At 32.1% G+C, this 23,895-nt stretch overlaps 2 protein-coding genes across 3 annotated transcripts; both read left to right on the top strand.

The window, feature by feature from the left end:
* The first annotated feature begins 1,143 nt into the window (after positions 1-1,143).
* On the top strand, positions 1,144-13,900 carry LOC100778442 (ubiquitin C-terminal hydrolase 12). 2 transcript variants are annotated; one of them, XM_006575526.3, is made up of 32 exons: positions 1,144-1,327; positions 1,690-1,759; positions 2,170-2,320; positions 2,407-2,564; positions 3,067-3,332; positions 3,437-3,655; positions 3,746-3,854; positions 3,937-4,052; positions 4,270-4,368; positions 4,988-5,097; positions 5,707-5,781; positions 7,042-7,120; positions 7,210-7,356; positions 7,874-7,954; positions 8,068-8,187; positions 8,984-9,106; positions 9,614-9,691; positions 9,788-9,876; positions 9,965-10,073; positions 10,413-10,481; positions 10,562-10,669; positions 10,894-10,949; positions 11,090-11,267; positions 11,350-11,451; positions 11,532-11,603; positions 11,876-11,941; positions 12,165-12,230; positions 12,413-12,499; positions 12,635-12,751; positions 12,908-12,982; positions 13,090-13,176; positions 13,337-13,900. In XM_006575526.3, the coding sequence occupies exons 1-32, from the start codon at positions 1,298-1,300 to the stop codon at positions 13,376-13,378; spliced, it is 3,354 nt and encodes a 1,117-aa protein (XP_006575589.1). In that variant the 5' UTR covers positions 1,144-1,297; the 3' UTR covers positions 13,379-13,900. The 2 variants fall into 2 exon arrangements, with proteins under 2 accessions (XP_006575589.1, XP_003519464.1); XM_003519416.5 differs by having other exon boundaries at positions 1,687-1,759.
* Positions 13,901-19,119: 5,219 nt separating this feature from the next.
* LOC100305836 (uncharacterized) lies at positions 19,120-21,578 on the top strand. The gene is given in 4 exon segments (NM_001250471.2): positions 19,120-19,411; positions 20,110-20,146; positions 21,083-21,166; positions 21,391-21,578. Coding segments are annotated over 4 exon segments (465 nt in total). The 5' UTR covers position 19,120; the 3' UTR covers positions 21,444-21,578.
* The last annotated feature ends 2,317 nt before the right edge of the window (positions 21,579-23,895 follow it).

The following is a 23,895-nucleotide window of genomic DNA, read 5'->3' as shown; positions in this document are numbered from 1 at the left end:
ATAAAAAATATATTCATATTTCAAACCTTGGTATAATCATTGAAATAAAAATATAACATCTTTTAGAATAAGTTACACCTTAAAACAAGGGAGATCATACATTAAAAATGAACTTATAAAAAAACAAACAAAGAAAAGCTTCTGTAATTCCAAAAATGTGTATCTAAAATTTATTTTATATTAACATTTAATTTTTTTATAGTCATGTAAATGTGTCATTATTTTGTTTTCAATTTATGTAAATTATATTTATTTTTATTTTTTGTCTAATTGTCTCTGGTGATATGTTACTGTGATATTATATATATATATTTTTTCTTTTAATATGATGATTTGTTGATATGACATTTAGTCATATAGTCGTCATTAATAATTTTAATTATAAGAATTATATAAAAAATTAAAAATTTCAGAGAATTTTTTTATTGTGACTGAAATGAAAAAAAGAATAAATTATAGAAATACAAATTACACTTAAATAATATATATATATATATATATATATATATATATATATATATATATATTTGTAATTTTACTATATATGATGTGATATTTTATAATCAAATATGGTAAATTATAAATAATTTTTTCAATATTCCTGTAGTCTCTGTATGTTTCAATGGAATTTTTAATTTTGGAAACTTTTCAATATATTTTATATTTATCCAAATAGATAAATTTAAATAATGGAAAAAATCTAATACACAACTAATTAGGATTTATTGCATATTATAATTATAAGAAAATTTCAACATTCATGTAGTCCTTATTCTTCTGCAATTGACTTTTTACATTTGGAAAGTTTTCATATTTTTTTTATCTAAGTAAAGAAATTTAAATCATGAAAAATTAAAATACACAACTAATTAGGATTTATTGCATATTAGGATCAGAATAAATATACAACATTTATGTAGTCCTTATCCTTTTTCAATTGGTTTTTTAAAGAAATTTAAATCATGCAAAAATTTTCTTATTTTGTTTTTATCTAAGTAAAGAAATTTACCAACAACGGTTTTTTTTTTTTTTATTTTAATTCAACATTTCTGACCATGATATTATAGAAAAATTCGTCCAAGAAAATGAGCGGTGGAAATACCGAAATTGCCCAAAGCCCCAAATAAAAACCGAAGACATTTCTCCCTCTCGTCTCGAGCAATAGCAAGACAGCAATAGCTTCTGGTGATCTCGTTTTCTTACAGTGCTCTCTTCCCCCTTTCTCTCTCCTCTTTATCTCTCTCTTCCATTGCTCCTCCACAAGCAACGCCGCGCGAGGTCAATTTTCGCAATCGCCATGACTGTGATGACTCCTGCTCCCATTGACGTACGTTCCTTTACCCTCCTCACTCTGCAACTCCCCCCGCGCTTCCAATCACTCCCGCGTTTTCAATTTCGCTCGTCGTTTTTCGCTTTCTTTTACTTGCTTGCATGATTTTCGTTCCTTTTTGCTGTTTCGGCGAATGGTGTTAATTTGATTGTCGTTTTGGGTGGGGATGGTTGGGTTGCCTCGGAGTGGATGGGGGTTTCGTGTTAGGGGTTGTGGTTTTGATCTGCGAGAGTGGAATTTGCTTTAATTACGATGCATTTCGTGCTCGGATTTCGGGGGATTTGATTGGGGTGGGTTCTTCGGTGGATCCGAAGTAGGGTGATAGTGATGACTTTTTTGTTTTGGTTTTTTTGCAGCAGCAGCAGGAGGACGAGGAGATGCTTGTCCCGCACACGGATTTGGCTGAGAATAATCACCAACCTATGGAAGGTACTTGTTGCTTTCTCACTCTTTTGATCTGTGGAGCAACCCCGCTTTTTTCTGTTACTCTGTTTATTGGCTTTTATATGATCGATTTAAATAGTTCTTAATAGTTCAGGGAGCCACTTCATGCATTGTTTGATTGCCAGAGAGGCAGAGAGGGAATAACCGAGTGACAAATTGGTATTGGAGTTCTGGGTTTTCCTGACAAAAAGTGGTTTCTTGTTAGTTTGCATTTTTTTGGGGAGGTTGTGTATTTTCAACGTCTTTAATTTATTGATCCTATCGTTGTTTTTCTCTCTCTTTCCTTGCAAGTGAGTAGGGGGTCTAGTTCATTTATTGTTTTCTCCCCTGGTTTTCAGCTGATTTAAGGCATGGTACTTAGTTGTTCTTTTTCATTTATTTTGATGATTCGTTAGTTGTGGCTCAACCTGATGCTGCCAACACTGTGGAGAGTCAGCCTGTCGAGGATCCTTCGACATCAAGGTTCACATGGAAAATTGAAAACTTTTCTAGGATGAATACAAAGAAGCTCTATTCAGAAATATTTGTTGTTGGTGGTTATAAATGGTATCATGCTTTTACTCTGTCTGAGTTGATTAATGATGTGCTTATTTTTAATGATCTCTTCTGAACCTTGTTTTTTTATTGGGCAGGCGAGTACTCATTTTCCCAAAAGGGAACAACGTGGACTATTTGTCCATGTATTTGGATGTTGCAGATTCAGCTAGTTTGCCCTATGGCTGGAGTAGATATGCACAGTTTAGCTTGGCAGTCGTTAATCAAATCCATAATAAATACTCTGTGAGAAAAGGTAGTCTATTAAGTTTGTTCCTTACAATTGTTGCAAAATGATGTATGTACGTAGAAAAGATCATTGCTTGAAGTAAGAGTAAAGAAAGTTGTGAGATTTTTGCTGCAATTAATTTAAGAACATTTAATTCTTGAATATTATTTTCCTTGTAACATTGGATCTAAAGCTGGATATAGTTATATTACTTATCTTAAATGAACTGTACGAATTAACATGTTAAATAAAACAATGATCTCACTAATGAATGCCCTAAGGGCTCTTGTTAAGTAATAAAAAAATAGAAACTATTATTAATTTAATGCATGTCATGTATTGAGAGGTTAAAGTGTTTTACCTTTTATTTAATACATTGTAATTTTTGAATTCCTAACAAGTGCCCTAAGCTAAGGGCACTCATTAGCATTTACCATGAAACAGAAGTAACAGGGGAATAAAATGAAAATGCTCATAATTTTTGGGCATAGCCATGTGCTTTGTCATAACTTCATTTTACACTATGTAGACACACAGCACCAATTCAATGCGCGGGAAAGTGATTGGGGTTTCACGTCTTTCATGCCACTTGGTGAATTGTATGATCCTAGTAGAGGGTATCTTGTGAATGATACTCTTGTAGTTGAAGCTGAGGTTCTTGTTCGTAGAATTGTTGATTACTGGACCTATGATTCAAAAAAGGAGACTGGCTATGTTGGACTTAAGAACCAGGGAGCTACATGTTATATGAATTCTCTACTTCAAACTTTGTACCATATTCCTTATTTTCGAAAGGTCAGGCATTGTTTCTCTTATTGTTGTTTTCCTTCTGAAGTTTTATTTTTTTACTGGATAGTGATGAGGAAGTTTGGATTTGGGTCCTGGATGTCATATTTCAGGCTGTATACCATATGCCAACAACAGAGAATGACATGCCGTCGGGAAGCATCCCTTTGGCTTTGCAAAGTTTATTCTACAAGCTCCAGTATAGTGACACCAGTGTTGCAACAAAGGAGCTCACTAAATCTTTCGGATGGGATACATATGATTCTTTCATGCAGCATGATGTTCAAGAACTGAACAGAGTCCTCTGTGAAAAACTTGAAGATAAGATGAAGGTAAAGGATGATCTTTGGATGTTTTGTACACAAACATTTTTGTGGAATACTGTCTCAAATTCATGATGATTATGTTAATTTTGTCTTTAGGGAACTGTTGTTGAGGGAACTATACAGAAGTTATTTGAAGGGCATCATATGAACTATATCGAATGCATCAATGTGGACTATAAATCAACTAGAAAGGAGTCATTTTATGGTACTTTCATGTACACACTGAACCTATATGCTTAATTGTACCTTGCCACTTGATTCTAATTTAGTTTTGCATATGCTTGCAGACCTTCAGCTTGATGTGAAAGGCTGTCCTGATGTTTATGCTTCCTTTGACAAGTATGTTGAAGTTGAACGTCTTGAAGGGGATAACAAATATCATGCGGAACAATATGGTTTGCAGGTTGGTTGCAATTGTTTATTTTGGAATCTACTTGTAATAAGTAATTTGTAAAAGTTCTGAATCTTTTAGTTCTTATATTGGGTGTACAAAAATCATTTTGTTTGCAGTTGTCAAGTTCTGAATCTTTTAAGCTTCTTATAGTTACTGTCAGAATGCAATATCTATACATTTTTTAATATAGTTCCACGTATAAACTGATGATTTTTCATTTTTTCAGGATGCTAAGAAGGGTGTCCTGTTCATTGATTTCCCTCCTGTTCTTCAGCTTCAACTGAAAAGATTTGAATATGACTTTATGCGGGATACTATGGTCAAGGTTGGTAGTCAAATAGACTCATTGCTCTATATTATATTTTCTTCTCTAGTTACTTTATTTGCTGGGATATGATGAAGTTATTATTCAGACTTCAGTCAGAGTAATATGGTTTTGTTTCAGTCAGTTTACTCTAGCTCACTATTAATGCCATTGAAGATTGTATTGATTAAATTAATTACTTATTTTTGACAATCTACAGTGATATCCTTCTTTATTTGTGGTATGTATTCGTTTACAGTACTGTTACTTCATGTAAGAAAGTGATTCGGCACGAATTGTGTTGTACAATAGTGCCTTGTGATATTGAAAATCATGAAGGATTTCTGCAGGGATTTTTCTTAATATTTATTTTTAAATGATTTTTTATTTTGCTTATCTTTGCTGTGGGTCTGGGTGGGAAATCTTTTGGTTTGTTTGTTTGTGTGTGCATGTATTTAAAATTTATGTATGTCATTTGAAACAATCACTTGAAGGAATATTTTCTGCTAGAGGGATCACAGGCATTACTTAGTTTTATTTTTCAGTCCATGGGTTCTTCTTCTCTTTTGATGGAATGGTTAAACTCTCTTTTCTATATATTGAAGTTTAATTTTTTTTTTCTTCTTCTTCTTCCATGTAGATTAATGACCGTTATGAGTTTCCCTTGCAACTTGACCTTGATCGTGAGAATGGAAAATATTTATCACCTGACGCTGATAGGAATGTCCGCAATCTTTACACACTTCATAGGTAATGTAGTGGTAGTGGCATCTGTATTTGTTGCAGACTGTATGATTTTTTATTTGGGCTGCTCTTCTATTGATCTCTCTTTTCATGACTTCTTTAGGAGTTCTTGTTTCATGATATTTTATTTGGTGATTGTGATTTGGTGCATGATGCCTAATTTTGTTTGGATTTTTTTAGAAGCCACTTTAGGTATATATGTTGTGATATTTTTACCCATTTACTTAGTCTTGTACAATCCATGTTACATGACTTCTAAAACCTATAGAAAGAAAAAGAAGATAAATTAGAATAAGGAGAAAATGATGTGAGGATAGAGAATCGAAAGAAGAAAACAATTTATCTTTGGGAGAGCCATCTCATAGGCCTTATGAGTTTTCCAAATCAAGTGGAGGATTGCATCTTTGAATCAACTTGGGACAGTAAACTTGGATTGTTAATGTTAAAGTTTAAAAGTTACCCTTTAAAAATAATAATCAATAAATTTCATCGAATTTTGTAATTTTTCTTTCTCAGGGCTGATGATGTCCATTAGTGTGCAATTATTTGTTTTTATGTGAATGCATATTTTTATCTGTGATGTGCATTATTTGACCGATTATTTTTTTTCCACAGCGTTTTGGTTCACAGTGGTGGTGTGCATGGTGGACATTATTATGCTTTTATCAGGCCAACTCTATCTGAGCAGTGGTATGTATACTAGAGCTTTCAGGCCTGAATTTTTCAGTGCCATATGAGCTACATGCTTTTTTGCATGTGTGATGATGACTACTAGGGGGCGCATTACTATTAAATGTTCATTTTGCTGCATTCATCGAATGCTTTGTTGCGCTTGGAGTTTTTAGAAAACTTGAATAAATAGCTATAGCCAATGTTGTCAAAATTGAGATCTTACATAAGATCGTAAACTGAAGGATCAAAACATGGGTCATAAGATTTTCGACCAAAAGGCACAGAATTATACGCAAAAGATACACATGATAAATATGCATAGATTAGGAAAATATCTTGTAAATGAAACATTGAACTAAACTTAAAACTGAAAATTCATATTCATAATTTATATGGGTAATTTTCCATTTACTCATTAACCTATATAATCTATATGTTACACATATAGGATAATGTGACAAATACTGACTTTTAAGGGTGATCTATAGATACTCTGTTGTTATGAGTTAAAATAAATACTGCACAAGATATATGATAACTACAATTTTGGGGATTGTTGATAACTATATATTAATTTATAAACATTTAGGAATGTTAGCTTATATTTTATAAATGTGGCTAGTATTTTATAACTAGCTCACACCCTAAAGCTTGACAAATCAAAGTAAAAAAATGAAAGTCAGGACCACAATAAATGAAAGTAAAAAAAAGAGTTCTTTATTGCAGAGATAAAACAGAGTCTTATTACAGATAAAATAATAAAACATACATGGTAAAAATGACATAGATAAGGAAAATACTTTGTAAATGATAACATTGAACTAAACTTCAACTGGAAAATCATATTCATAATTGGTAGTTTGCAAATGATACCATTATTAGTTGCAAGAGAGTATGCCGTATCTTATAATTTAAATGAGGCAGTTGCAGTGGGTAAACAATTGAAATGCTGAATCTGTTTGTTTGACACTTTTTATTTGATTGGTAATCTACATTACTAATAATGGTTACCATTATTAGTTGCAAGAGAGTATGCCATATCTTATAATTTAAATGAGGCAGTTGCAGTGGTAAACAATTGAAATGCTGAATCTGTTTGTTTGACACTTTTTATTCGATTGGTAATCTACATTACTAATAATGGTTATCAATGAACTTGAATATAACATGCAACTTTCTGAGAGTCCCTTCACCTTCTTTTGTTATTTTGAATTGCATTTCTTGCTGCTTTACTGAGCACTTCACTGCATGCTTTGATTGAATGCATATGACTATTAGGTATAAATTTGATGATGAGAGGGTGACTAAAGAAGACACTAAACGGGCATTAGAGGAGCAATATGGTGGCGAGGAAGAGGTAATTGTTTTTTTGCAATTGGCTGTGGCATTTGATCCCTATATTTGAACATTTGCTTGTTGGTTATTTAACCACTTGTATTTTAACAGTTACCGCAGACAAATCCTGGATTTAACAACACTCCTTTTAAATTCACCAAATATTCAAATGCTTATATGCTGGTGTATATACGTGAAGCTGACAAGGACAAAGTAATATGCAATGTGGATGAAAAAGACATTGCTGAACATTTAAGGGTAAGTGACTATTCTTACGTACATGTTTGTCTTCTGCATTTAAATTTAATTTGCTAAATAAATGCAGATGGCTAATTTATTTTAAGATAAGCATGCTCTGTTCAGATACTTGATGACTGTTCTCAACTAATTTTTTTTTATCTTTGTTATCTATCTATTTACACACACACACACACCCAAGGGATCAACTTACCCCAGTGTAAGTTACACCTACTTTTACACTATTTATTAACATTTTGGTGAGCGGTTTTTTCCAAAACTCATCATTGTAATTGAAGTTCTTATCAAATAGATCATATTTCCAAAATTATTTGATGCCTCATTAATGTGGTTGGTTGGTTTGGATAGTTTGCATTGGGTTCTACATTCAAACCTCATGGTTGGTTTTTTCTCTCGAGAAGTTCCTTAGTTTTATCTCAAGCCAAAATCAAACCAAGCTCACTTAGCTGTTGTCTTTTAAATTTCCATTGTACTATTTGGGAAATTTGAACTGAATTTCTACAATGGATTAATGCAGGAGAGGTTGAAGAAAGAACAAGAAGAAAAAGAGCACAAAAAGAAAGAAAAAGCAGAGGCTCACCTTTACACTATTATAAAGGTTCCTAGTTGGCTAGTTCTTAACTTGCTATCCTGGAATTGGCTACTGTTTGTCTTTACATACTTTGGGTTGTGTAATCCTAAACTGTTAACATGTGATATGATACTTCTTAGGTGGCACGAGATGAAGACCTTGCAGAGCAGATTGGAAAGGATATATATTTTGATCTTGTAGACCATGACAAAGTGAGGAGTTTCCGTGTCCAAAAACAGACATCTTTTAACCTTTTTAAGGTATCATCAATTCATCATTAATCACACTTTCAGCTCTCCTGCTAGATGTGTTTTGACCTGGCATATACTATTTGTTTCTTATTTGATTTGATTTGGTCTCTGTAGTAAATCTCTCTTGTTAAGCTGTTGTTTTTTCGTTGAAAATATTGGAATACAGGACAAACTAATTTTCTGACAAAATGTCTTATTTGTTAATGACTCATTTAAGAGACAGATATTGTAAAATTATGCATTGACGGAAGACTATTATAAATGCTGCTGCCTGGAAAAAATTCAAAACAGGATAGAAATCATCAAGTTTCTTGGCATTGATATTTTTAGTATAATTTTTTCAAAGAAAGGACTCAAAAGTGACATGAGACACAAATATGATTGACACAGACACGGGGACACAACAAATTTGAAAAATTATGGCACTTAACACAGTTATAATATAATGTATCAAATCAATCTAATTTTAACATGAAATAAATGTCTTAAATCAAAAAAATGAATTCATGTTTTAATAATGATTAGTTATTGTTGACATAATAAAATGTTAAAATCTATCTAATTGTTATTCTATTTTAATTTAATTTGCATATTTTTTTAAATAAATGTAAAAATAGATAAATGCATCTAAAATTGTACGAGTATTTATGAAGTGTTTGGCATGGAAAGATATCTAACAGCTATGACATGATACAACTACTATTTAGAAGTATCCATTGTTCTTAGATGATTGCTCAAAAGACATTCTATTTTCACAAGTTTGATTTTTTAAATCTGATTGCTGGCTCATCTGTGGGATACATAGGACGAGGTGGCTAAAGAGTTTGGAATACCAGTTCAATTCCAGCGCTTTTGGCTATGGGCAAAGCGGCAAAACCATACGTATCGTCCAAATCGACCATTGACACACATGGAAGAAGCACAATCTGTAAATTCTTTAGCTTGATTGAAGCTTTTCTATATTATTTTTCTCATATACTCCCCTTCAAGCTTTATATTCATTGCTTGTTTACCCCACACATGTTGTATGTTTAATCTGTTCTATGCTTCATGTCTTAATCAACCTGCCAATTTCATAATTGTCCTGGCCGGTTGCTTATTTTATATTCGATTTCGTGGGCTGGAACAACAGTTTATTCCCCGTGTTGGCTTTGCTTTTATTATTTCAAGTCTGCCATTTGTTTGGTAGTTGTTATTTATTTCCTTAAAATGAATAAGAAAGCAACCAGTACAAAGTTTTTTTCATACTAATTTTTGGGGATCCCCGTGGTTTGGTTTTTATGCTGCTGGTTGTGCTAACTTTTCTGTGATTTATATCTTCTTGCGTTTGGTATTTAATTTTGTGGCATGTCTCTTTCTATATGATCTGAAGTTTTATATATATATATATATATATATATATATATGTTTTTTCTCAATCTGATTTGCATTGCAGGTTGGACAATTGAGAGAGGTATCCAACAAAGTTCACAATGCAGAATTAAAATTGTTTTTGGAAGTGGAGCTTGGGCTGGTAACATTTTTATTTATGGAAGTTGTATACCATTTTCATAGCATGAATCATTCATATCCAAATTCTGTCCTTTTGACAAACTACATTGTTATTTAGGATTTACGTCCCATTGCACCGCCTGACAAGACAAAGGATGATATATTACTTTTCTTCAAGTTATATGATACTGAAAAAGAGGAGCTACGGTACTGAGTAATGTTTTTATTTTAACATGTGGATGTGGTAAAAGGTGAACCTTTGTTGACATAAGATGTATTTTCCCTATTGTGGCAGTTATGTTGGAAGGCTCTTTGTGAAGGCTACTGGTAAGCCATCAGAAATTTTAACCAGGTTAAATAAAATGGCTGGTTATGATCCTGATGAAGAGATTGGACTATACGAGGTTTGTGTTCTCTTGTTTAATATTTAATGAGTTGCAAAATGCCTTGAAAATTGAGACTGTAGTTCATCCTTGTATGATCTCAACACAATATGCTTAATGAGATATTTGGCTTGGATTTAGCATTCTTGGTCTCATTTGTTTAATAATTAAATTTACTGATGATTGATGACAAATAAAGTGCATTATGTTCCAAGAAAAAAGATCTATTCTGCATGAGTCTTACCTCTAAAGAAGGACCTTTTTTTATTTTTATTTTTTTCATCTTTAGGTTCTTATCTCAATGAATGACTTGAATCGTGTGGCATTTGTGAATTTACTGTGCCTACTATTATTGTGCAGGAAATTAAGTTTGAGCCAAATGTTATGTGTGAACCTATTGATAAGAAAGTAACATTTCGAGCAAGCCAGGTAAATTATAAACACCATTGATGCACTTTAAGTTACTGCATCTTTTGTTGGTTTATTGATTTGTTTTTCTAAATTTGCAGTTAGAAGATGGAGATATTATATGCTTTCAGAAAGCTCCTGCTATAGACAATGAACACGTCCGCTATCCAGATGTGCCTTCATACCTTGAATATGTGCACAATCGCCAGGTATTTTTCTTTGTGGGGTTCAATTGAAGGCATTTTGTATGGATTGATATGCCTAAATGAGACTACCCGTTTATTTAGTCATGTTATTCTGCCCCTTCCTCCTCTTTCCCTTTTGTCCATGCCTGCACATATCTGTATGTGTGTAACCAATATACTGTGCAAGTTTCATTATGTTTTTACTGTAAGGTATCTGCTAATTCTTCTGTCTAATTTATGTATTTTAGGTTGTTCACTTTCGATCTCTAGAAAAACCAAAGGAAGATGACTTCTGCCTGGAGATGTAAGCATTGTGTAATTTATTGGAGCAAATCGTTAGATTTAATATATTGCAGTATTTTTCTTGAGAGGACATGTAAGTATTTATATATTATTATGCTTAGATTTGCATCCTCATCTTATACTCCGTATATGAATTTCTAGGTCAAGGCTCTATACATATGATGATGTGGTGGAGAAAGTGGCTCAACAACTTGGTTTGGATGATCCATCCATAATTAGGCTTACCCCTCACAATTGCTACTCTCAACAACCAAAACCCCAACCTATTAAGTATCGTGGTGTGGAACATTTGTCTGATATGCTGGTTCACTACAATCAGGTAATTATTGACTTATTGTCCAATCTTTCAATCTTGTTTCTTATTTAAAAACAAAGCATCCTATTCCTTTCATGCATGTCAGACTTCGGATATATTGTACTATGAAGTACTTGACATCCCTCTGCCAGAACTACAAGGATTGAAAACTCTGAAAGTTGCATTTCACCATGCTACCAAGGATGAAGTGAGTATATAGTAATCTGATTTTGTTTTGGTTTTTTATCTAGAGTATTTTCCATAACAGTTTTTTATTTGTTTATTCAGGTGGTTATTCATACCATCAGACTCCCAAAGCAGAGCACTGTGGGGGATGTCCTTAATGATCTGAAAACAAAGGTCATTGTGCATGAGTATTATTTAGTTCATCAACATCTAAATTGTACACTTACTCTTAACTGAAATCACAATTACAACCAACGTGAACTCATGGCTTCCTTTGCATTTAAAACAAAAGATACATGAAGCCATGTTTGTCGGTTTTGTTCAGTACTTCATTTAGTTATTGAAGTAATAAATTTTTAATATAATGTTGTCAACATGTCTTTTCCTCAGTTTATGCTTTTTCACCTTAATTTTTGAAATATGTCTTGTGCTCTCATTTATTACAGGTGGAATTGTCTGATCCTGAAGCCGAGCTTAGGTTGCTTGAAGTTTTCTATCACAAGATATACAAGGTGTTGTGTTAGCTCTATTTTAACTGCTCCCTAATTTATTAATACTCTTGATTATTTTTTCTGACCAAAATTATTTAGTAATCAGAATTCAATATACTAAATTTAGCATTGACTCGTGATCCTCCAATTGTTTGTGCCACTGAAATTGCAATTAACTTTAGGACATTAGTCCATTTTTCTTATTCAAATATGTTCATTTTGTCCTGCCTCTCTGCTTGTGCAGGTCTTCCCTCCCAATGAAAAGATTGAAAGTATAAATGATCAATACTGGACATTACGTGCAGAGGAGGTAGTAGTCTAAATCTGTTTTTGAGTAGGCCGGGAAGGGAGATGGCTTTTAGTTCCCGAATTCTTCCTGTTTTTATTTATTGAAATGATTGGATGAGTGGATTTTTCTAAATACTCAATATAGATTCATTTATTCAGTTTATGTATCAAAATAAATGAGTCACTTTTCTGTTGGTATTGCAGATTCCAGAAGAAGAGAAAAATCTGGGTCCTCATGATCGTCTAATCCATGTGTATCATTTCACTAAAGACACAGCTCAGAACCAAATGGTATATAATTTTTAAATGGTTCATTTTGCTTACTGGAGTTGTTAATATTTTGATGCCTTTGATAATTAATTCTGACGTTAATTGTATGCCAACCTTTTTGTCACTTTTTTTTTCCCATTTGATTTGATATGATAGCAAATTCAGAACTTTGGGGAACCCTTTTTCTTGGTCATACATGAAGGGGAGACTTTGGCTGAAATTAAAGTAAGAATACAGAAGAAACTTCAAGTCCCTGATGATGAGTTTGTCAAGGTATTTCCTATTCGTGTGTTCTATGGGTATATTATGCTTCTTTTCTGAGCAATTTTGCTTTGAATGATGGAAGTTTCATTGTTTATAAATGTTAGTTGGTAAATTTGATGTTAATTTATCTAATTTTTTTATTTATTATTTTTCTTGTTTGGCCAGTGGAAATTTGCCTTTTTTTCATTAGGGCGTCCTGAATACCTTCAGGATTCTGACATTGTGTCCAGTCGTTTTCAGGTACATTCATTTATACTTGGATTCCTTTTTTTTTTGTGATAATTCAATTGATATTTAGCATCATTTTTATATGTCTGAATTTATGCTTGCATTGTATCTTGTGATAGAGGAGAGATGTTTATGGTGCTTGGGAGCAATATCTTGGTTTGGAGCATACTGATAATGCTCCTAAAAGATCATATGCTGTTAACCAGGTTTGTAACTTTGCCTGCAATAGCTGATTTTTATCAAGTACATTTTGGTCTTTTAATTGTTTTATGGTTGTCCACTATTCTGGTAATACTGGGTTTTAATTTTGAGGTTGAGAGAACTTGTTTTATTACACCATTCCAAATTACATGCGTTTTGTTTCAGAATCGCCATACTTTCGAGAAGCCAGTAAAGATTTATAATTAAGGAAACTGGTATTGATGAGTTATCGTCTTGCGTGGGATGAATTTGCCATATTCTGCTACATCTATGGGCTTTTGTAAAAACAGGGAAAATAGCGAAAGGCTACTCCGTATAGGCCACAATTAGTGAGATCAGCAATCCAGGTGGTTTCTGCAGGTTTTATATTAGAATTGTGGTATGTAATTCTTTCTGTCAACGGATCTCAACACTGTCTGCCGACCACAGCCCGTTGAGCTTTACTACTTCCAACTTTGTGTGGAAGTTGTTCAAGTTGGGGTCATTGATCATCATCACTGTACTGTACCAGTACATAAGATTTTTGGATTAGTGAGTGTATACAGGGTATAGTTGGTTGACTTTTTTTTTTTTTTGTTCATCTTGATTGCTTCCAGATTTTGTTCACTCAGTAGTGTTAATTTAAGTGATGGGCTGCAAAATGGTGTAGCAGAGTTAATGTAATGTTGTAAAAGAGACTCGCTAGCCTCGGTATAACCCTTTAGCATAAAAATATAGTTTCCTGCCGCACCATTTGCTCCATTTCATTTGGCTTTTTTTTTTTTTTTTTGAGTTTTTTCTGTTTCTTCGCCTCACCTTGTTGGCTGTTACCAACGCCGTCTCACTTAATTTTAGAGGAAAATAAAATTAAGGCATTGGTATTTGTTTGGGTTAGCCAGTTCTGCCCATTCCTTCGTTTCATACTTACATCTTTGTTGGGCTTAGAAATGCAAAATTTAAATAATTTTATAAATATTTGAAATAAAATACAAATATTTGTGAATTTATAATTAAGCTTATGTTCGTGTATAGCATGGGTTAAATGCTAACAAGGGATATAAAGAAACAAAACGAGAAAAGCCTAACTTGCGTGCATCAAATTATATCCTAGAGCAGCAGTAAGGATATCATTCGGAGGCTGTGGCCATTCTTGAGACTGCGGGCATTTTTGTGTACTCCCACCGTCTGTACAACATTTTCTCATGCTTTCGCAACTTTGACATTAAATACTTTTAAAGAGCATCAGTTTCTATTTTATATTTTTTGTATCAGCAGCAAATGTTAGTTTCCAGTGAAGGAGATTGAATTTGTGACCTTTTAAATCTTTTCTTCTCCCTTAAGGCCTTAATTATTCATTCCCCCTTATATCTCCTTCTATTGTACGTGTTCATTTTCTAAGAGTCTAAGGGTGCCTTTGATAACTATTAATGTGCAATACAAAAAGAATAACATAGAATAATCATTTAAGTTGCATAATAACTTTTTCTGCCGTGTATTATTTGGTTAAAAATGAATAACATAAGTAAAATAATGTCAAATTTATTATTATATATTTTTTATCATTAATTATTTTAATACAATTAATATTATTATATTATTATTATGATATATATATATATATATATATATATATATATATATATATATATATCATAAATATCTTATAATATGTACTTGTTACATTAGTAACAGGCTAACAACGTAAAACCAAAATTTATTTTTCTTTTATAAAAGAAAAGCTGTGCACTTTTTATATTAGTAACCATATAAAAATCCTTAAATCGAAAAAGATGATAAGCGTCCATGCAAGATAAGATAAGAATGAGAAAGAAAAAAGATAATGAGTATTTTTTTCTTTTATATCTCTTGTATTTGTCTAAAAAAGTTGTACTAGACTAGTAACAAGATTGAAGTTGTACCAGTGAGTAAGATTTTACATTTTTGTTGTGTTGTCCCGTAAGTCTTACTAAAATCAAATGTAAAACAAATATTGTGCTGTCCTATCCCTTAAATTTATACAAATCAAATGTACCCCCGTCTTTTTGCTTTCCTAGGCTTTCATTGTTCCTACTCTCCCTCGTATTTACTTACTTATATTTGAAATTTGAATACTCTTCATTCACTCTCATAAAGTGATCAACCTCACTCTCCTAGCATTATACTCTTTTATGCTTTTTTAAATTTATATATCAAGTTAATGATTTATATAAAAAACTAATTTCAAATGTATATATTTTATTTTCAAAATTGTATATCATCTTATACTTTCAGCTAACATCAAGTTTAACTTCTTATCTCTTTTAAAACTGATATTTGATATGCTTGTTGTGTGTTTTTTGTGTATTCTGGCTCTCTTAACAGTATAACTTTTCGTCCTAGATTTGGTTGTGTTCTGAATGCCGTAGAGACTTTGTTGCTTGCTCAACGTTACAAGTCGTTTTTTTTTTTTTTTTCCATTATAGAAAATGACATTAGGAGATGGTCAGAAATTAGAAGGTTCTTCTTTCTCTACTTATGAGATACCAACCATCACTTCAGAGAAACTAAATAGCAAAAATTATTTACTATGATCATTTGGAGAAACCATTGGATGGAGTTTCAGAAAAAAAAAGTGATCAGTGGAAAAAGCTTGATTATCAACTCTGTGCTTTGTTATGGCAATCTGTTGAGTCTGACATCCTAGCAAGTTTCAGGGCTTTCAAAACCTTTCATTCCTTTTGGAAGAAGGCACAAAAACTGGTCGCTCTTGAACAATCTGACCATGACATGATTTCTTATGTTTCTAAGGCCCAATCTGTCGTTGAGGAGATGAAAATATATCTAGAGGCTGACACTTTAAAAGAAATGAAGAAGAAACTAGATAATGTGTACGTAATGCTGGTTCTTCAAGGAATGCATCCAGACTATAAGCATGTTCACGATCAAATTCTTACTAGTCAGGAGCTCCCCTTTAATGGAAAAATTGGTTATTTGTCTTCACCGAGAATTTGAGCACAATTGCCAGGTGGGTGTCTTAAAAAGCCAACAAGAGGACTCGTGCTGGCTTCAATGCAGCAGTCTTTGCCATGCAGTGTTTTGAAATTTTGGTAGATGGTGTGTGTGCAATTATAATTGGAGAAAACATATATATCGTTTATTAGGTGTTTTTGGCATTTTTCTCCTGTTAGAATTAGAGTTTCACTTTATTAATGCATTATTTATTACTAGTAGCAGATGAGGTGCCAGAAAATGCTTATAGAGACTAGACAGACTCATCCTAGAGAATTGCATGGCACAAACACTTATTGCTCTTAGCAGTACAATTTATATGCTGCCCTGGCTTTTCTTTGACGCATTTAATCAGCAACGGCCCTTCCTTCCTATCCATTCCCCTACTTCATTAATCATCTCCTTACATACACCCACGTAGCACTATTAGCCACACCTACGTGTGGATTACAACTCATCATCCTTTGATAGTAACATTTACATTACCAGTAAAACTATTACCATATTCCTTTTTAAAGTCTATTTTTTTTTTTTTTATATAGGTAGTAAATTATACATTATCCTTGAGATCACTTTTAACAAATATTATAAAAATTAATAAACTTATTGTTATATATATATATATATATATATATATATATAATGATTTGTAATTAGATGATAATATAAAACTGTTTTATAACATAAGATAGTTTTTCTACTTTTTAATGTTTCTTGAATAAATTTTATATAATAATCACAAACTTATAGTTATCATTATTGATCTTGAAACAGTTTTAGTGGTGGAGGAGGAGGCTGGGTAATTATGTTTTTTAAAAAAGCCCATTATATTTTATTGTATGGAGTTTCTCTTTTCACTCCCCCGTTACTAATACACTCTCCCTTTTAATTTTCTTATAATTTTTTTCCCATAGTACCCTGGAAACTAATGTTCATAGGTGATTTTGCACTCCTCATATATGATTCTTTCTTTTGGATTCTTCAACAAGTGTTTTTGCACTCCCTTATATAATTCTTTTGCGATCTCTTCCACTGTTGTGTCAGCCTCTAGCCACAAAATTAAATTCTAATCCTATACTAAACCTTTTTCTTTAACTGCCAATAAAATTTTTATTAGAAAAGTCACACTTAATCACAAGGTGTGAGAAAGCTGACCAAAAGAGCTTAGCCCACAAGAATAAGCATACAACATATGGTTAAAACCACAATAGCCAAGATTAAAGCTACCCCAGATTTCTCTCGTGCATCTCTCTCTTGCACACTTTTGAATTCCAATCCTCTGTGCTATACAAAGGGAAAGTTGTCGAGTAACGAGTCCCAAGGTGATGTTGTTGCGTTGTATGGCATCCTAACAGGGGTCGGAGGTGGTGGTCTAAGACTCAAAGTTAGTGCGAAGGCGGAGGAGTGAAGTTGGTGGTTGAAGAGGTAAAAAAAGGGGAGTATAAAATCACAAGATTAATTTTGAGAGTATCTTGGGAAACAACACTACAAAGGGGAGTGAGATAGTAGTGAGTGGGAGTGGAAATAAGAAATCCCTTATTGTATGTTTGGGCCTTTGGCCCAAGACTACGAATAAAAAGGTAATGTTCTATTAGAGTTTAGGTAAGTATTATTCTCACATACCTTTTCTTTATTCTCAAACCCTATTTTTATCTTGCAAAAATATCCTTGAAGGAAACATGTTTACGTTGTTTATATTTTATAATACACGAAAAAAACTTGTTTCCTTTGTGTTATAAATGGAAGTAGGGAGTGTGACTTTGCAATACACAACTAAAAATTGTTCTTTTTTCTTGTTTTCTTCTTAAGTGTTGGTTTTTTTTTTATAGAAAACTTTTATTTCTATTTATTTTTCGTTTTCAAAGCTTAAAATAATTTTAATTACTATTTTTTTAATTACATACTTATTTTCAACCTAAAATGCATTTATTTTGAAATAAAAAAGGATATAAAAGAAAACTTTTAAAATGTTTTATAAAGAAACAAGAAACTTTATTGTATTTTTTCATTTGTGTATAATAACCTTACCCCTATATTTTTTTGAAAGACAAGAAAGTGAATGAGAGAAAAGTTTAAAATTTAAAATTGAAGAAAAAGAAGAAGGAATGAAAATTTTGAATTTTGTTTATAGAAATCAACTTTCTTTTCATTTTCATTTTCCTTTCACTTTCTCTCCGAGGAAACAAATGAAAAGACATGGTTATGTTTTTCTTACCTCTCTATTTCCCTTCTCCTTACCTTTATCCCTTTCAAACATAAAAAAAAGACACTTAAAAAGAAACAGAATAACTAAGGTAAACTAAAACAAATAGATTGAGAAATGTGGCGAAAATCAAGATAATTAGTTTTCGCATGTAATTTGGTGCAATAAATTCTTTTCAGACAGAAAATTTTAAGGAAAATAGAAGCCAAAATAAGAAGGAATCGAGTTTGAATATTTGTTTTGAGTGAGCTCCTAGCTTCATATCCATAATAAAACATTAGAAACTGCACAGATTGAGAGAATCCTTGTTCAACATATATGTAAGCAGCATTCTTTAGGAAGAAACAAATCTCTACAAAATCAAAATCAACTAAAAAAAATAAAATTAACTGAACTAAGCGAAGGAAAAGAAAAAGGAACAAGTGCTGAAGCTTTTGTGATGTCTGATGTGACATATTTTCTTTTCCTTCTTTTAAATCATGTATTTTTTTAAAAAAATAATTATACTTAATAATAAAATAATATTTGAGTCCGATAAAATCATTATATACTTGATAAAAAATTTCTTTTAAATATTTAATATATTGTATTCAAGATTTGAATCAGAAATGTGTTTTTAAGCTGGAATTAGAACAATCCATTCCATGTTAATTGATGCAAGTGTTTGGTGGGACGATGATGTGACGTGTTTGAAGAGTAACTGGTGAAAAAATCGCGGGGAATAGCTTAGCTCCACATACTAATATTATTAATAATATTGTTTGCTTTGCTTTTTATCAATGGCCACTTTTCCTTACTACACCCTTCATCCTCTATCTTCTTCTCTCACTCCTTCTTCTAAAGGCTCTGTTCATCTTTGTCCATGCTCTTCCACACGTTCTCGCTCTCTTCCCCAATTCCCTTCCAAACTACGACGCAAAGCCACCATCAAGCCGAGGCTGTTGACGATCATCGACCCCATTTTGCTCTTTAACGGCGTCGCCACCACTTTCTATTTCGACACGCAAACACTTATCGTCACTGTCAGTGTTTTGGCCGCCATTGCTCTTTCTCTCTTCCTTGGCCTTAAGGTTCTTCATTTCTGTTCCTTCACTTCTGGGCTTCTCTTACTTTTCATAAAAATATGTTTTTTATTTCCTTCTTCTTTGATAGATTTTATGTAACACTTACTGTATTACTATAAGAACCACGTGCATTTATGTATTTAGTTATGAATGCTTTCGGTAATGTGTTCTTTTTAGTCATATTGTGGGTCCAGTTTTTCTAATTATTTCCTTCAATTAAATAGTGTATCTTGGTCTTAAAGATTGTTACTTCTGCTGAGTGCTTACTCTCAGCTGCTTCAGTTTTGATTTTGGAAAATTGTGAACAATCACCCCATTTAATGAATTAAAAGAATAAATAAAAGTAGAGACACAAAGGGATAGAAGTGACAAATAATGTAATGGAAACTGTAGGGAAAGGTATAGAGAGATAGGAAGAAAAATGATTGGAATAAGAAAATTTAAGTGAATGTTTATAATTATCCTTTGATTTTTTTTTGTTGGTTTGATACAATAAAAATAAAAAAACAATTTTTTTGAGGGGTGGTGGTGGTGGACTGATGGTGAATGCAACAACCAGTTTACCTCATTCAGAAATGTGCTATAGGATTCACATGCATAATTGCATCCACTTTTGCTTACGGAAGTGTATGGTACTTTCTAACATAATATTCTGGGTCAAATGTTGATTCTTCTGTTTGGTAACGAGTGATGGGGTTTTGCAGGGTGATCCGGTGCCTTGTGAGCGCTGTGGTGGCAACGGTAATTATCTTTCTTCATTTGAGCTTAAAAATTGATGTACTATGCTTTTATGTTGATTTGTGGAAATTATTAAGGCTTTATGCCAAGAATACGATGAACATTTTAAAATATTAGGAGCGAGGATATCACTATTCATGTGTATAAACACTGGCTTGATTTGATGCTTGAGGTCTGCTTGATTGAGCACGTGGATAGTGAGAGGGTGGAAAATAAAAACAATTTCCCTCCTCTTCATGTTTTTGTCATATCAATCAAATGTGTCGTGTTTTTCATGTTAAAATCTTCTCCTATTTTCCACCTATTCAACCAAGCAGACATTAGGGGCAATTGGTTCAAGTTTCAAACAATATTCCCAGCAACAACATGCCTGAATTTGTATTCCCATAAGGGTTGTGATCTGTAGCAAGTGCTTTGTGAATTCTGTTTGTTTTCTGCTGAAATTAAAAGAAGAAAACCTTGCATGAGATGATGCAGTGTCAAGGCCACCTGTATAAGTGTGTGGATAGCATGCGATGTTCAAATTTTGGCTCGATGACAGGTTTTATTGTGTTTCTACCACTACAATGTATGATATAGAATATAAAGCTTCAACCAATTGTTTTTGGATTAAGATTGCTCTCTTTACCCCTTTCCACCTATGCTTTCTCCCTTCAATAATTATATCACCCTGTAAATGGAGATAAATTGTATGGCAATAGGTCATTTGGACGAGAAAGAAAGTCTAGTACCTATTTGTGGTGATGGCTATGAATGATAATTCTACTTTTTACTGCCATTTCCCCTCTCAATGCTTTTATTATTCTTGTGACCCTCTTTGTTCCTTCACCAATGGGATTTCTGCAAGTCTGCCTTTCTTAAATTGACCTGTGTTTTACATTGTATATGAAGTAGTTGTTGACAGAAGTTACTATTTTGAATAACATTGCTGACAAGCAGGTGGCACAAAATGTGTATTTTGCAACGATGGCAAGATGAAGCAAGAAATGGGGTTAATTAACTGTAAAGTATGCAAGGGTTCAGGTATCAATTTCTGTTATCATGTGCATAAAAAATTATTATGATTGCCTTTATTTTGCATTCTTTTCCTTGAGTCATTTTGGATATGCTTTCTTTTATTTACCACCTATAAGAATTTGTTTACTGTTGGCGTGTGACTGAAAATCAATACTCTTTCTCCCCCCACGTTCATGAATGAATGGCTTACTTAAGGCCTTTATATGGTTCTTTCTGTTTCCACTTTATAGGATTGATATTCTGCAAGAAATGTGGAGGTTCTGGCTATTCCCGTCGGCTATGAGCTGTGAAATTCGTGTTATATCTAAAAACCATCTGTTCTGAAATATGTAAGGTCTTGTAACAATTTTATTGTCCATAGTGTCTTTTTTCTGTGAATCATTTTAATCACGTTAATCTGCGGCCCTTTGAGGTATTGGCCAATTGCTTTTGCATAAAATCAGTCAAATTTTGATCTTATGTTAAATTTTCGTTGCGGAGATATCATATAAATGTGTACTAATCATATCAAGAAAGAAAAGGGATAAAATATGTTTTTAGTCATGTTAATTTGATTGAGGTAGTGTTTGATCTTTTTTTAAAATGTTTTTCTTCTCCTTAAAAAGAGAAGTTAAGTCAAACACATTTAGAAAAAAAAAAAACACTCTTAAAAGAATTAAGCAATGTATTTTTCATAAAAGAAAAAGAGGGAAAAGTATCTACTTAAAAAAAAAAACTACCTGGAATAGTTTTAAAAAATAAGTTGTACACCTTAGATTCTTTCTCCATATCTTGAATTAGTCAGTATGGAATCAAGAAAAAACTTTTAGTTTTAAAGGAGCCTTTACGCTACAACTCTTAAATAACTAATATTTTATTTTAGAAGTTGTTATTTTGGTTTTAGTCTTCTAATTTTTTTGGGAGTTTAATCTGTATTTATTGTTAGTGTAATTTTTTTTTACATTCTCAACCAATCAGAAGTTATTTTCGGAATGACTTTTAAAAGTTTATAAACTTATTATAGATGATTACTTGTGATTAGGTGACAACGTTAAAAAAAATTACATTGTTAGTACATGTATTGTTTTTTTTTAATACTCATACGTTTTTTAAAATGTTTCTTATAATTGCAATTACTCATTTTTTTAACTACCATTTTTAGCTATGTTTGGCAAAAAAATAACTTAAGAGCTAACTAATAACTACAAGTATGATGGTTTTTTGGTTTGAACTACTCTTTTCAACTAGAAGCACTTGAGTTCGATATCACATAAGCGCAGAAAACAAGTGTGTTTGATTTCTGTTTTCAAAACTGATTTTATTTGCTCAACTCCTTCGAACAAAATAGTCAAAATTATTTAAAAAATGTAATTAAATTTAGAACTTGCTACCATAAACCTTTATTTGTTCAGAGTTTATAGTTGTGAGTTCTAAATTTGATTGTATTTTTTTCTTTTAAATTTTTGGGTCTTGGTTTAATTGTGTTTGATTCTGTTCTAGAATTGGTTTGGTGTTTTTCTATTAACTTCCCTCCTTTATCTGTTGATTGTAAGCTTGAAAATTTGATTTTTTTTATTATTAAAAAAGTTTTTAAGCAACGAAGCGTGCTTGGATAAGCAAGACTAGGTGATTTGTTCCAACTATAAATCAAGTTAAGCACATTTCCTTGACTTTAAGAAACCTTGACTATTAGGAACGCGGGAAATGCTCTTAAATGAGTGAATTGTGGTTTATATAAGTTCCTTTATTTACAAATTGAAAAAGAAGAGTTAGAGTATTAATGACATGTTTGGACTATTAGTAGATATTCACACTAAATTTCAATCTTACAGCAAATTCTTACAAATCAATACCGCAGATGGTTTTAAAGAAATTTATTTATTTTTATTCATTCTTATTTCTTTTTATTCATTTTAAAGAATTTTAATTTAACTTAACTAAATCTGATTTACTCTAACTTTTCAAAATTAAATAAATAGTACGACAAATAAGTTATTATTTTTAGACAAACTAAATTATAAGCTAGTTATAAGTTACTGAAATGATTTACAGAAACACACTTGACAAGACAATGATATGTATTGAACATTTATTGAATTTGGTTGTTTTAATTATTTGGCAATGACATGTACTAAAAACCATTCATTGAATTTGGTTATTCGCACGTCTAATTTGAAGTGCGGGATGATTTGCATAATATCTACCCTACAACCACCAAATTTTGTTTGAAGATTTTTTAGTGTTCGCACGAACGTGCTTCAAAAAGTGTATCTTACCATGAGACAAATAAAATGATACAACAAAATACAAATAATGGGATGAGGATCCTTTTTTACCTGTCCTTGAAATAGATTATTTTCAGCGTTTGCTCTGATTTTAGAAGTGAAAGAAAGAAAGAAAGAAGGATGAAAAGCATGTGGTCCACTGGTTTTTAATCCATCCACTTCTGGACTTAACGAAGGTTGGTTCAACCAAGTGACCGGAAATTAAAATGAAAATATTATAAAGTCGAGAATTAAAGTAAGTATTTTGTAAAGCCAATAACTTTTTCCGACCTGAAGGATGTAAAAAGTTAATTAAAATGAAAATATTATAAAATCAGAGATTAACGTGTCCGATTCCTATAATGTCAAGGAAAATGGACGTTTACTATTAAATTTTACATTAATTTTTTAAAAGTAATATTTAGTTAAAACATTATCAACCATCAGATCTCAAACTGCACTATGCTAGAAAACTTGTTTCACGGATCAGAC

Source organism: Glycine max, chromosome 2 (genome assembly GCF_000004515.6).
Source record: "Glycine max cultivar Williams 82 chromosome 2, Glycine_max_v4.0, whole genome shotgun sequence".
NCBI classification, from domain to species: Eukaryota; Viridiplantae; Streptophyta; class Magnoliopsida; order Fabales; family Fabaceae; genus Glycine; species Glycine max.
This window is presented reverse-complemented; position numbering and strand designations above follow the sequence as displayed.